The 13,272-nt window shown below is 40.2% G+C and overlaps 1 protein-coding gene across 1 annotated transcript in view; it reads right to left on the reverse strand.

Annotated features, from left to right (window-relative positions):
• SLC26A8 (solute carrier family 26 member 8) overlaps positions 1-8,588 on the reverse strand; it is a 75,371-nt gene extending 66,783 nt beyond the window's left edge. Inside the window, exons 1-2 of the mRNA XM_026482463.3 lie at positions 8,404-8,588; positions 2,988-3,127 (exon numbers count right to left, since the gene is read on the reverse strand). Coding sequence (XP_026338248.3) covers positions 2,988-3,127; positions 8,404-8,588 — 325 coding nt within the window. The remainder of the gene's footprint in view (positions 1-2,987; positions 3,128-8,403) is intronic.
• Positions 8,589-13,272: the final 4,684 nt, after the last annotated feature.

Consider the following 13,272-nt stretch of genomic DNA (forward strand, 5'->3'; position numbering starts at 1 on the left):
GTTTCTTCCAAATGCATGTGAATCTATCATTTTTTAAAAGATTTATTTATTTGAGAGAGAGAGAGAGCACAAGTGGGAAGGAGAGGAGGCAGAGGGAGAGGGAGAGAGACTCTCAAGCAGACTCCGCACTGAGCACAGAGCCCCATGTGGGGCTCACTCTCATGACCCTGAGATCATGACCTGAGCCGAAACCAAGAGTTGGACACTTAACCAACTGTGCCACCCAGGCGCCCCTTGTGAATCTTTATTTCAAAATAAGAAGTTTAATTAAAAAATACAGACAACATCAAGTGAAGGGTGTGGAGGAACTAGAATTCTCATACATTGCTGGTAGGAATGAACAATGGTAGGTACAGACACTCTGGAAAACAGTTTGGCAGTTTCTTATGATGTTACACACATACCTACTGTATGACCAACAATACCACTCCTGGGTATTTACCTTAGAGAAATGGAAACTATGTTTTCTGAATGTTCATAGTAACTTTATTTGTGACAACCAAAAACTAGCCATGAACTGTCTACTGACAAGTGACTGGGTAAACTGTGGAACAGCCATGCAATGGACAATTACTCAGCAATGAAAAGGAACAAGCTATCGATGTACATTAAAATTCCCATTAATTTCAAAGACATCATGCTGAATTGAAGAAGCCAGCCTTTGAGAGTTACACCCTGTCCGAGTCCATTTAGATGATATTCTCAAAAAGGCAGAACTGTGGTAACAGAGAACAGAGCAGCGGTTGCCAGGGGAGAATGGGACTAAAAGGAATGGCACAGGAGTGTTTTGGGGCTGACAGAACTGTTTCGTATCTTCCTTGTGTTGGTGGTTACCTAAATCCATACGTGTGTTTAAATTTATAGAATTGAACACCAAAAGGAAAAAAAAGTCAATTTTACTGCAGGATAATTAGTTATTTAAAAAGGGATCCCTCTCCTCCAACTAACAGCCTTGTGCCAGAGTTCGATGTTAGCGACCACTTGCCCCTTCGCTTGGCCTCTTCCGTGCTTCGTACAAGCTGTACTATCACAGGTTTCAAACCTGTCTCACTGGTCCCAGAAGAATAGAGAAATAGTGTTTAAGTACTATGTAGGGAATTGCAAACTACTGTGAGTAAAGGATTAATAAAATCTTTTCTCTTTGTGGATAAATTTGTTGTTGGGTTAACTTTCTAGCTGTTTCTTTGGAAACCTGGTAATGGTGGTATGTCAGCTGTGTTACCAGCCAACATTGGTTATGGTAAAAACGAGCCTGATTAGTTTACTATATCTGGACCAAGAAGACTGTGAATGAAGGATAAATATCCAGTGGGAATCCTTAGCTTTGAGCTTTTCTGAGCACAATAACTCTTGTAACTGGAAATGCCATTTGTGGGACCCTGGAAGCAACAGTTATGAGAATTACAAGAGATGTTGGTTCTTATTCAGAAAATTAGGCTTCTTGTTCAAAATCATCAGCCATCAGGGGAATTCAAATCAAAACCACACTGAGATACCACCTTACTCCAGTTAGAATGGCAAAAATTGACAAGGCAAGAAACAACAATTGCTGGAGAGGATGTGGAGAAAGGGGATCCCTCCTACATTGTTGGTGGGAATGCAAGTTGGTATAGCCACTCTGGAAAACAGTGTGGAGGTCCCTTAAAAAGTTAAAAATTGAGCTACCCTATGATCCAGCCATTGCACTACTGGGTATTTACCCCAAAGATACAGATGTAGTGAAGAGAAGGGCCATATGCACCCCAATGTTCATAGCAGCATTGTCCACAATAGCTAAATCGTGGAAGGAGCCGAGATGCCCTTCAACAGATGACTGGATTAAGAAGATGTGGTCCATATATACAATGGAATATTACTCAGCTATCAAAAAAGAACGATTTCTCAACATTTGCTGCAACATGGATGGCACTGGAGGAGATAATGCTAAGTGAAATAAGTCAAGCAGAGAAAGACAATTATCATATGATTTCTCTCATTTATGGAACATAAGAACTAGGAAGATCGGTAGGGGAAGAAAGAGTTAAAGAAAGGGGGGTTAATCAGAAGGGGGAATGAACTGTGAGAAACTATGGACTCTGGGAAACAAACTGAGGGCCTCAGAAGGGAGAGGGTTGGGGGAATGGGATAGGCTGGTGATGGGTAGTAAGGAGGGCACGTCTTGCATGGTGCACTGGGTTAGTTATACGCAACTAATGAATCATCGAACTTTACATCAGAAACCAGGGATGTACTGTATGGTGACTAACATAATATAATAAAAAAACTTTAAAAAAATAAAAAGAAAAAGAAAATTAGGCTTCTGAAGCCCATATAACTCCTGCACCTCTCTGTGACCTTGTCTTCTATCTGAACTGCCACTTGGAAGACTAAAGAGTGGCCCCTGGACTGCTTTGTTTGTAACTTACTGAAGAGATGCTAGCATGCTGTGTTTCCTATCCTTTACCTTCCTAAGGAAAACCAATGCCAACTGAGGTCTGTTGTAGTTGTGTGAGTATGAAATGACTAGTTAAGCAAACAACAAAACAAAAAATGACCATTGAATGGGCATTGCAAATACTCTTGAAAGTATTCTATCTAAACTAACTGAGTTTTTTTTTAAAGGTTTCATTTATTTGAGAGGGAGAGAGAGAGAGCAAGCGCTGGGGGTAGGGGAAGAGGGAGAGAGGGGGAGAGAATCTCAAGCAGGCTCCCTGCTGAGTGCAAAGCCTGACTTGAGACTCAATCCTACAACCCTGAGATCATGACCTGAGCTGAAACCAAGAGTTGGATGCTTAACCGACAGAGCCACCCAGGAGCCCCAAAACTAACTGAATCTTCTGGAACCACCCCAAAAGAGTTAGAAATCTGACAGGTAAGGGAACAGATAATAGTAATGTGAATGGAATTCACCTATTTTTTCTATTCATCTAAGACAGGTAATTGTTTACTCTGGGTGAGCAGACAAGGTCTGATGGGTTGTGGGTGAAGAGGCTTCGAATCTTCCTTACCTTGGGGAACTTGTACAAGGCCAACAGTTATACCAGCAAGTAAGTCTCCGAGAAGCCAGTCCTTGAACCGATACAAACACATCCACTCCAGGAAAGGAAAGATCGTTAGTATGCATCTTAGGAACTTGTGCCATGAGCAGCTGCGAGAAAGAAGAACAGAGACTTGATAAGACTTTCCAAAGAAAAAGCCCACATAGTCAAGAAAAGGCACAGTGCATAATCGTTCCTGTATAGCAGAGTTTCTGGTCAGCACTATTGACATTTTGACAGAGTGGACTGGATAGCCTCTTTGTGGTGGGGCTGTCCTGTGCACTGTAGGATGGTTAGTGGCATCCCTGGCCTCTACCCACCAGATGCCAATAGCACCCCCTCCCCCAGTTGTGACAACCCCAAAATGTCTCCAAACACTGCCAAATGTTCTGTGGGGGGCAAAAGCACCTCTGGTTGAGATCCAAATGTCATATAAATACGACCAGAACTAAGCCTTATCGTCTAGCATACAAAACAGGATGTTTGGAAAGAATTAAACCTACCAATTTTCCAGTAGAAAAATGGACTGTTACTGTTATCTGTTGATAAGGACAATGTTTTGAGATGTGATATTGGTGGGAGGCAGGGGAAATGAACACAGCCACATCATTCCCATATACCAATTTTCTTTACTGAACATTAACTCTATGTGGCTTTGGTCTGTAGTATGTAGAAATTTATAGAAAAGGTAATGTAATGGAATCCCATGCTTTAGGATTAGCCATATAAAGAATAGGCAATAAAATAAAGCCTTATTATCCTTTAACCTAGTGGACATCAATCAGAACCAATCTTGTTACCCAGGGGACATTTGGCAAAGTCTGGAGACGTTTTTGATTGTCACAACTGAGGGGGTGCTATTGGTATCTGGTGGGTAGAGGCCAGGGATGACAGCCCCCTCACCAGAGATGATTTTCTGGTCCAAAATGTTAATGATGCTGAGATTGAGAAAACCCACATTAACCTTTAAATCATCTAAAACAGCAGAATCCTTGTTAATCAATCAGTCAATTGGTTCATCAATCAACCAGTAAAATGGATTTGTTTTTAAATCGCTTTTTGCTATTTACATCTTAGTATGGGCAGAAGGCAAAAAGTATGAAGATTTTTCATGTATGAGCTATAGTTGGATAATTGGGATTTGACTATAGCAACAGATAGAACTTTAGTGTATGCAAAGCTAAAATGTGTGTGCACTAAGAATTTCACGTTTGACCCTCACAACTATGAGCATTACTATCCCTAAGGTAATCGAGGCAAAATAAGTGTAAGTGATTTTTCCAAGGCTACAGTAGTGTGGGCAGAACTGGGGCCACAAGCCAGGGCTTCTGTTTCCTACTTCAGTGTTCTCTCCATTCTATCACCACCGTAGTTCATATTGACAGCTATTTAATTCCGTTTGGGAGCCAGGACAAAGACCATTTTGGAAGGAACATCACATTGCTATTTTTATGAGAGTCCCTGGATGTTAGGCAGGGATACCCAGTGTGCTCTCTCCAATTATGGCCCCCAAAGGAGAGAGCAGAGCATGTCATGAGGATAATTTCTTTCTCATCTGGTCCAATCTCTCCTTCTCTCCCTGTGCCACTGGGCAGAAGACAAGACAAGTCACCCTAGGGAGAGTCATGAAAGCTCTTTAGCATGGAAAAAAAAAATACAGTGGACATGGAATGATGAGGCTCTAGACCTGAAAGAAAATCAAGGAAGGAGATAGAAGAATAGGAATTGAAGCCGGGGGGGGGGGGGGGTGGTGGTGGTGGTGGTGGTGGAGCAGTATAAGCATTTCGACATGAATCTGGATTTTACTCAAGGGATCTTGAAAGTGAGGAATGTAAGAGTCGATGTGAAAGCACAGGGGACATTTTGACAAGAAAGGGAGTATCTGTAGTTGCTAATGGAAAGGGAGAAGATGAGTAAAGAGATGAGGTTTTCTGCAGAAAAGGTGGTTGTGGCGCCTGGGTGGCTCAGTCAGTTGAGTGTCCAACTCTTGATTTCAGCTCAGATCATGTTCTCATGGGCCATGAGATTGAGCCCCGTGTCAGGTTCTGTGCTCAGAGTGGACTCTGCTTGAAGATTCTCTCCCTCTGTACCTCCCCCACTTGCTTCCTTTTTCTCTCTCTCAAATAAATAAATAAATTGGGGGAAAAAAGGAAGAGGTGGAGTTCAAAGATTTTTTTTTAACTGAAAAACACCACCTATATAGTGTTTTTTATTTGCTAGGTGCCTTACAAATACTCTTTAAATCCTCACAATCAAGTAGATGCTAGTGTCATTCCCATTTTTACAGATGAGGAAACTGAGGCAAAGTACGGTTAGATAGCTTACCTAAGGTCATGCAGTTGGGAAGCAGCAGAACTGGGATTCAAAACCAGGCAATCTGACTTCTGAGCCTCGCCCTTAACCACAGAGTTGTGCAACCTTTCATGTTAAAAATTCAGAAGTGGACTCAACTGTACATTTTAGAAATAAAAATAAGAACTACTAGAAGAGCCCAGAGGAGGCAGAACTGATCAGATTTAAGTGTTTAAGGATAGGGCAGGTGGAGGGGAGTCAGGGTGAAATTTCTTTGGTAGTACCTTTTTATGATGATGTAAAAGTAAAAAAAAGACTCTCCTTTTGTAGAGACGAAGTCAATGTGCCCCAAATCCCCTCTTTGACATATGACCTCTGACCCATCTGGAGTAGAGAAAATGAGAATAGTGATGTAGGACTGGGGAAGGTCTCCAAGACCACAACTTACAAAAGGCAGGATATGGACAAAGGAGAATGCCTCCGAGAAGGAAGGTCTATAATAGGGCTGTGTGGAGGCCTTCCTCTTGTCACCCAACACAGGCCAACCACAGTGATAAATCAAGGGATGAGACAGACTGATCGATCCCAAGTGTGAGTGAGGACATCTTGAATACTTAGGGTTGATATAATGATGTAGGTCACAAAGGTCCTTAACCTGAGGTCTATGGACCCCCATGGGGTCTGTAGATAGAATTTTTAGGTATGTGAACTTAGGAAAAATTATACCTTCATTTTCACTACCTCCTAACGGAAATTTAGCATTTCTGTCAATTATGAATATTAACAAAAAAACCACTGTAGTATCAGCAGAACCTGACTTTGTTACCAATAGAAATCGCAATTATTTTCACATTACCTTAAAATTGCTGCAGAGGTCTTAAGATATCATTAATGTTCATCACTACCTTGAAATTATGGTAGTTCTTAGATCCACATTACTAAGTAACATAATTGTGATATTTTTAAATATTTTGATAACTATATTTCAACCTATTTGGTTTCCTTTATAATCCTATGTATTTTATGCATTAAAAGAATATTCTGGCCAAGATCATTCAATGGGGAAAAAGCAGTCTCTTCAACAAATGCTGCTGGGAAAATGGGATCTCTACATGGAAAGAATGAAGTCAGACCTTAGCTTTATACCATATACAAAATTTACTCAAAACGGATCAAGAATCTAAATTTAAGAGCTTAAACTATAAAACTCTTAGAAGAAAATATAGAGGAAAATCTCCATAATCTTGGATTTCACAATAGTTTCTTAAAGATGACACCAAAATCACAGGCAACAAAACAAAAAATAGATAAACCAGATCTCATAAAAATTAAAAACTGTTGTGCACCAAATGACACTATCAACCCACAGAAAAGACGATCCACAGAATGGGAGAAAATATTTGCAAATCATATATCTGATAAGGGGTTGATATCCAGGATATACAGAGAACTACCACAACTCAACAATAAAAAGACAACCTAATTTTATTTTATTTTATTCTTTTCCTTTTTAAATTTTTAAAAGATTTTATTTATTTATTTGAGAGAAAGAGAGAGAGAGAGCGTGAGCAGGGGGCAGGAGAAGGAGAAACAGGCTCCCTGCTCAGCATGGGGCTTGGGGCTTGATCCCAGGACTCAGGGATCATAACTTGAGCTGAAGGCAGACAATTAACCGCGCCCCGAGACAACCTAATTTTAAAAAGGGCAGAGGAGGTAAATAGGCATTTCTTCAAAGAAGATATAAAAACGACTAGTAAGCACATGAAGAGATCTCAATGTATTTAGTTATTAGGGAAACGCAAAAAACAAAACAAACCCAACCCCCACAATGAGATACCACTTCACACCTAATAGGATAGCTATAATTAAAAAAAAAAAAAAGAAAATAACACAAGTTGAAGAGGATACAGAGCAAAAACACTTGTACATTGCTAGTGAGAATGTATAGTGGTGTAGCTTGTATGAAAAAGTTGGTAGTTCTTCAAAAAATTAAACATAGAGTCACCATAAGATCCAACAATTCTACTTTCAGTTATATAACTGAAAGAGTTGAAGACAGGTTCTCCAACAGATACTCCTATGCCAATACTCATGACAGCATTATTCACAATAGCCAAAAAGTGAAAACAACCCAAGGGTGCACCCAGAGATGAATGGATAAGCAAAACGTGATATTTACATACAATGGGATATCATCAGCCATAAAATGAAATGAAATACTGATCCCTGCTACCACACAGATGAACTTTGAAAACATTATGCTAGGGAAATCAACCAGATGGAAAAACAAAAATTGTGTGATTACACTTAAATGAAATATCTAGAACAGGCATAGAGACAGAATGTAGGGGAGAGGTTACCAGGGGTGAGGAGGAGGGGAAAATGGGGAATTATTGCTTAATGGGTACAGTTTCTGTTTGGGGTGATGAAAAAGTTTTGAAAACAGTGGTGATGGTTGCAGAACATCATGAAATGTCATGAATTCTGCTGATTTGTACATTTAAAACCGGTTAAAATGGCCAATTTTCTGTTCTATGTATTTTACCAGTATTTTTTTAAGTAAAAAAAAAAATTATTCTGAAAAGATGTCCATAACCTTTAGCAGCCTGCTAAAAGGCTCATAGCACAAAAACGGGTTAAGGGTCCCTGAACTGTGGAACCCACATAGTCAGAGCGCCTATCAGAGGCAGTGAGCTCTACATTGTACGATCGTACAACTCAAGTACTAGATAGGCTCCGCGGAATACGAGGTTAGAAGGATCTCATTCTGCTACCACTAATTAGTCCACCATCGCTACCTCTGTGGTGGTTGTTAGGAGACTGGTAATAGTAACAAACAATGTATTTATTAAATATCATCCCTAGATGCTGTCAGGGACATCCAAGGACTTTACGCCCAAGAAATTTCTAATCAAGAGGGTGCTACAGGAAAAACCATAAACAAACAAACAACTGACGAAAAATCACACAGTGATTTTTCAAGGGTCCCGTTGACAGGAATTCAGAGGAGGAAGACAGAGGTAGGCACCGAAGGACTAAGGTAGAGTTTTAGGGCTGCCAGCTTGGAGGCAGCTGAATGACCCCCCACACCCACCGGCACTGCACGTGGTGTCTGAAGGTGGTGATGTCGATGTCCAAGTTCCCAGAGGAAATACTCTTCCTTCTGTGTTCCTGTTGAAAGCTCTCCTCATTGTATACATCTCTCTTGACATCATACATGAAAGAATTTTGCCTGTATTTATAGCCAAAACCCTGCGCGCTCCTCTCTGGTTGCAACATTCCTGGTTGAGTGGGAAGACATCAAACAAAAAACAATTTTAAAAAAATCTAGATTCTTGGCACATTTTTATGGAAATAAAATTTCCATATAATGATATCTTATATTTGCGTAACACATTGCTGTCCTTTTTTAAAGATTTTATTCATTTATTTTTTTGTCACAGAGAGAGAGAGAGAGAGCACAAGCAGGGGTAGTGGCAGGTTCTCTGTTAAGCAAGGAGCCTGATATGGGACTCGATCCCAGGACCCTGGGATCATGACCTGAGCCTACGGCAGACACTTAACCAACTGAGCCACCCAGGCGTCCCAACACATTGTTGTCTTAAAAAACTTTCTCTTGTACAGTTTTACACTCAAAGCTACCCTATTAAAAATGCACGGTGTGTATTAGTCTCATTTTCCCAATGGGGAAACCTAAAAGTTTCGACAGCCTTGGCTGTTTAATAATCAGAATCAGGACTAGAACCCAAATGTCTTGCTAGGAAACCTAGTTTTCTTTATGTTCAATTATGTTGCTATGTTGCGGGGAAATGAATAAGAGGTCAGTAAAACCATCAATTTTCATCAAAAACACTGAAGGTTAAGTGGTCAATACACTATCTTCTTCCCTGTATCCTTTCCTTTTCTTCATAGCACTTGTCAGGACCTGATTCAAGATTTGTCTGTCCATTTTCTGTTTCCCACACTATAATGCAAGCCCAAGAGGCAGGATTTTGTTCATGGCTGTATCTCCAGGTACCAGAATACTGCCTGACACTTAGCAAGCCCTCAACAAATATTTCTTGGGTGACTGTCAAGTACCCAGTTGTGGTACCATGGTGCAGCAGAAAAAACATTGCACAGGCTGTCAGGAGACTGGGGTTCCGGCCCTGGCTGTTTTTCTAACTATGGATATATGATTAGGGGCAAGTGTCTGAGTGTCAGTTTCCTTCAGTTTCTTGCATAAAATAACATGGCTGGAACACATGGTCTCTAAGGGTCACGTTAAGCTTTAAAAATCTGTACCATCCTGCTCTTTTAAGAAAATGAGAAGGAAGAATTAGATCCATTTCTGGGAGAAAGTCTAATCATTGTTGATCATCTATTTTTTTTTTAAGATTTTATTTATTTTAGTGAGAGAGAGCAAGCGTGAGAGAGTGTGGGCAGGGGGAGGGACAGCGGGAGAGGGAGAAGGATTCCAAGGCTGACTATTTGCTGAGTGTGAGCCTGATGTGGGGCTCGATCCCTCGGCACTGAGATCATGACCTGAGCAGAAATTGAGAGTCGGACGCTTAACCAGCTGAGTCACCCAGGTGCCCCTCAAGTAGTTCTTTTATAAGTGAGGCTGAAAACAAATTTAATGTATCAGCAACTTTGTTTTCCTCCTGAATGATCATGTATCATCATCACCAATATTTATAAAGCACTTACTATATACCAAGCATTGCTCTCAATTTTTTTCATGAGTTTTTTCACATAATTTCTACAACAATCCTAGTACTGTTATTATCCTCATTTTATGGGTGATAAAACCAAGTCAATCACTTTATACATTTTGAAAAGTTAACTGGGCCATAGACATAGATTGTATTTTTACCCCTCAAAGCACTGGGTAGCAGTCATGTGTTGTGTAACACCTATGAACTAAAGATCTCAAATTCTATAAAGTGAGAATGTGGTTGGGGAATATAGAAGAGGATGGAAGAGGTATTTTACAATGTATCACTTAAGAGAATTAGTAATTTGTGTTTTTCACAGAAAAAACAGAATTGTGCATTAAAACAGGTAATATTTTTCCTTTTCTTTCCCCACCCATAGGAATATTCATCCAGTCCTCCTTACTTTTCCCATGTAATCTTACGATAAGCTTTCATTGCCAGAATATATCTGTTCCTGGCAACTGAGCCTAATTAACCTGCCAGTTACACTGAGATTATGAAAACTGCCATCCTGGGTCCGATCCAGGGTTTTGAATCTAGCATTTTGTTTCTGAAAGTGGCACCAAGACAGGGTTGGCATGAAGCAGGCAACATGTAGACATCGAGGCACAGAGGGAACAGTGGGGTTGATGGAGGCAGGAACAGCTCCTTGGCTCCAGCAATGGCTGGCATGGGGCATGTGGGGCCCAGGCAGGCCAGGTCTGATCTTTCTCAAGATGAGCAACTTTTTATCTGAAGTCTTCTGGCTTTGAAATGTTGTCAATTGCTTTACACACTTTTCTTTTTTAAAAAACACAGAACATATCTAACAAAAGCCCTCTGCAGGCCTGATTCAGCCTGTGGACCATCAGTGTGTGACCTCTGTACCAAGAGCCTTGTTGTCAAAGACACAAAGTATCCTCGTCTTCTCCCATCACGAATTATAGTTTATCCCCCAGGAATTTCTCTACCTCTCTTTCCAAGCTCATTATGTTTTCTGTTGTCATGCCCTTTGGAGGTATTGAATCCTACTAGTTCACTTACAGAAAGTAGGATTTCATTTTATTGTCTTCAATCTCCATCATTTATATTTTGAGCGGTAGCTCCCATCCATTAGACTAAGTTTCGGTAAGTTGTCTGCTTTTATTTTCACAATTTTATAAATTTTTACCATCTGTACTCTTGCCCTTCATTTGTTTCTAACTTAAGAATTCATGTGCTATTTCATCTGTGGTCAATTAATTTAGTGTTCTACAAACATTTGCTGAATGCTAGGTGCTATGGGGATACCAAAGAACAAAGACTCTATAGTTTAGTAGAATAAAAATGCCAAAATATAGTGCTGTAAGAGTTGAGAGGTGGGAAGGACAGGTGTTAACATTTATTGCTGCCCTGCCATATGCCAGGTTCTTCCCCCATCATCTCAAGAGAGGTACTGTTTTGCTCATGATGATTATACCCATTTTACTGATGAGTTTAGTGAGTTTCTTAGAGTCATACAAGTCTTAAATAGCTGGGCCAGCACCTGAACCCCATCTTTCTTTTTTTTTTTTTTAAAGATTTTATTTATTTATTTGACAGAGATAGAGACAGCCAGCGAGAGAGGGAACACAAGCAGGGGGAGTGGGAGAGGAAGAAGCAGGCTCACAGCAGAAGAGCCTGATGTGGGGCTCGATCCCATAACACCGGGATCACGCCCTGAGCCGAAGGCAGATGCTTAACTGCTGTGCCACCCAGACACCCCTGAACCCCATCTTTCTGATTCCAAAATACATGCCATATCCTAATACCATGTGATCTCCTACAGAGTAGGATTCGTAATTCCAGCCTAGGGGGATGAGAAAGGCTTCCTGGGGGAGTTAGGAGCTGCTCTGTCTAAACTAGGGGCAGGGAGGAGAATAAGGTATTGCAGGAAGAGAATAAGATAAAATTAAGAGATAATATAAAGCAAGTAACTTAATAGATCTGAATGAAGGGGCACTCGGGTGGCTCAGTTGGTTGAGTGTCTGACTCTTTATTCTGGCTCAGGTCATGATCTCAGGGTTGTGAGACTGAGCTCCGCATTGGGCCCTGTGCTCAGCAGGGAGTCTGCTTGAGTTTCTCTCCCTCTCCTTCTGCCCCTTCCCTTGTTCATGCATGTGCTCTCTCTCTAAAACAAATAAAACAAATCTTTAAAAAAAAATAGGTCTGAGTAAAGTCAGTGTCAAGCCCCATAAAGGAGGTTGAGGCCTATTCCTACAGGGTCTTGAATAGCTGGGTTGAACTTGGACTTTTTAGCTATTTAAAGTGTTTGAAACAGCATTTCTCACAGATTTAGAACAAACAATTCTGAAATTTCTATGGAACCACAAAAGACCCTGAATAACCACAGAATCTTGAAAAAAGAAAAACAAAACTGGATATAATCACAATTCCAAACTTCAAGTTATACTACAAAGCAATAGTAATTAAAACAGTATGGTACTAGCATAAAAATAGACACATAGATCAATGAAATAGAATAGAAAGCCCAGAAATAAACCCACAATTATATGGTCAATTAATCTTTGACAAAGGAGGAATGAATATACTCTGGGGAAAAGACAGTCTTTTCAACAAATGGTGTTGGGAAAACTGGACAGCAACATGCAAAAGAATGAAACTGGATCACTTTCTTACACCATACATAAAAATAAACTCAAAATGGAATAAAGACCTAAGTTCAAGACCTGAAACCATAAAAATCCTTGAGAGAGCACAGGCAGTAATTCCCCTGACATTGGCTAAAGCAACATTTTTTCTAGATATGTCCCCTGAGGCAAGGTAAATAAAAGCAAAAATAAGTTATTGGGATTATATCAAAATAAAAAATTCTGGACAGTGAAGGAAGTAATCAACAAAGCTAAAAGGCAACCTATGGAATGGGAGAAGATATTTGCAAAGGACATGTCTAATAAAGGGTTAGTATCTGAAATATATAAAGAATGGATACAACTCAATACCCCAAAGATAAATAGTCTGATTAAAAAATGGGCAGAAGACATGAACAGATGTTTCTCCAAAGAAAACATCCAGATGACAACAGACACATGAAAAGATGCTCAACATCACTCATCCTCAGGGAAACGCAAACCAAAATCACAATGAGTTATCACCTCACGCCTGTCAGAACGGATATAATTAAAAACACAAGAAACAAGGGTTGGCAAGAATGTGGGAGAAGAGGAATTTTCTTGCACTGTTGGTGGGAATGCAAACTGGTACAGCTGCTATGGAAAACAGTATGGAGGTTCCTCAGAAATTAAAAA

The sequence above is a fragment of the Ursus arctos genome, unplaced genomic scaffold (genome assembly GCF_023065955.2).
Source record: "Ursus arctos isolate Adak ecotype North America unplaced genomic scaffold, UrsArc2.0 scaffold_31, whole genome shotgun sequence".
Classification (NCBI taxonomy): domain Eukaryota; kingdom Metazoa; phylum Chordata; class Mammalia; order Carnivora; family Ursidae; genus Ursus; species Ursus arctos.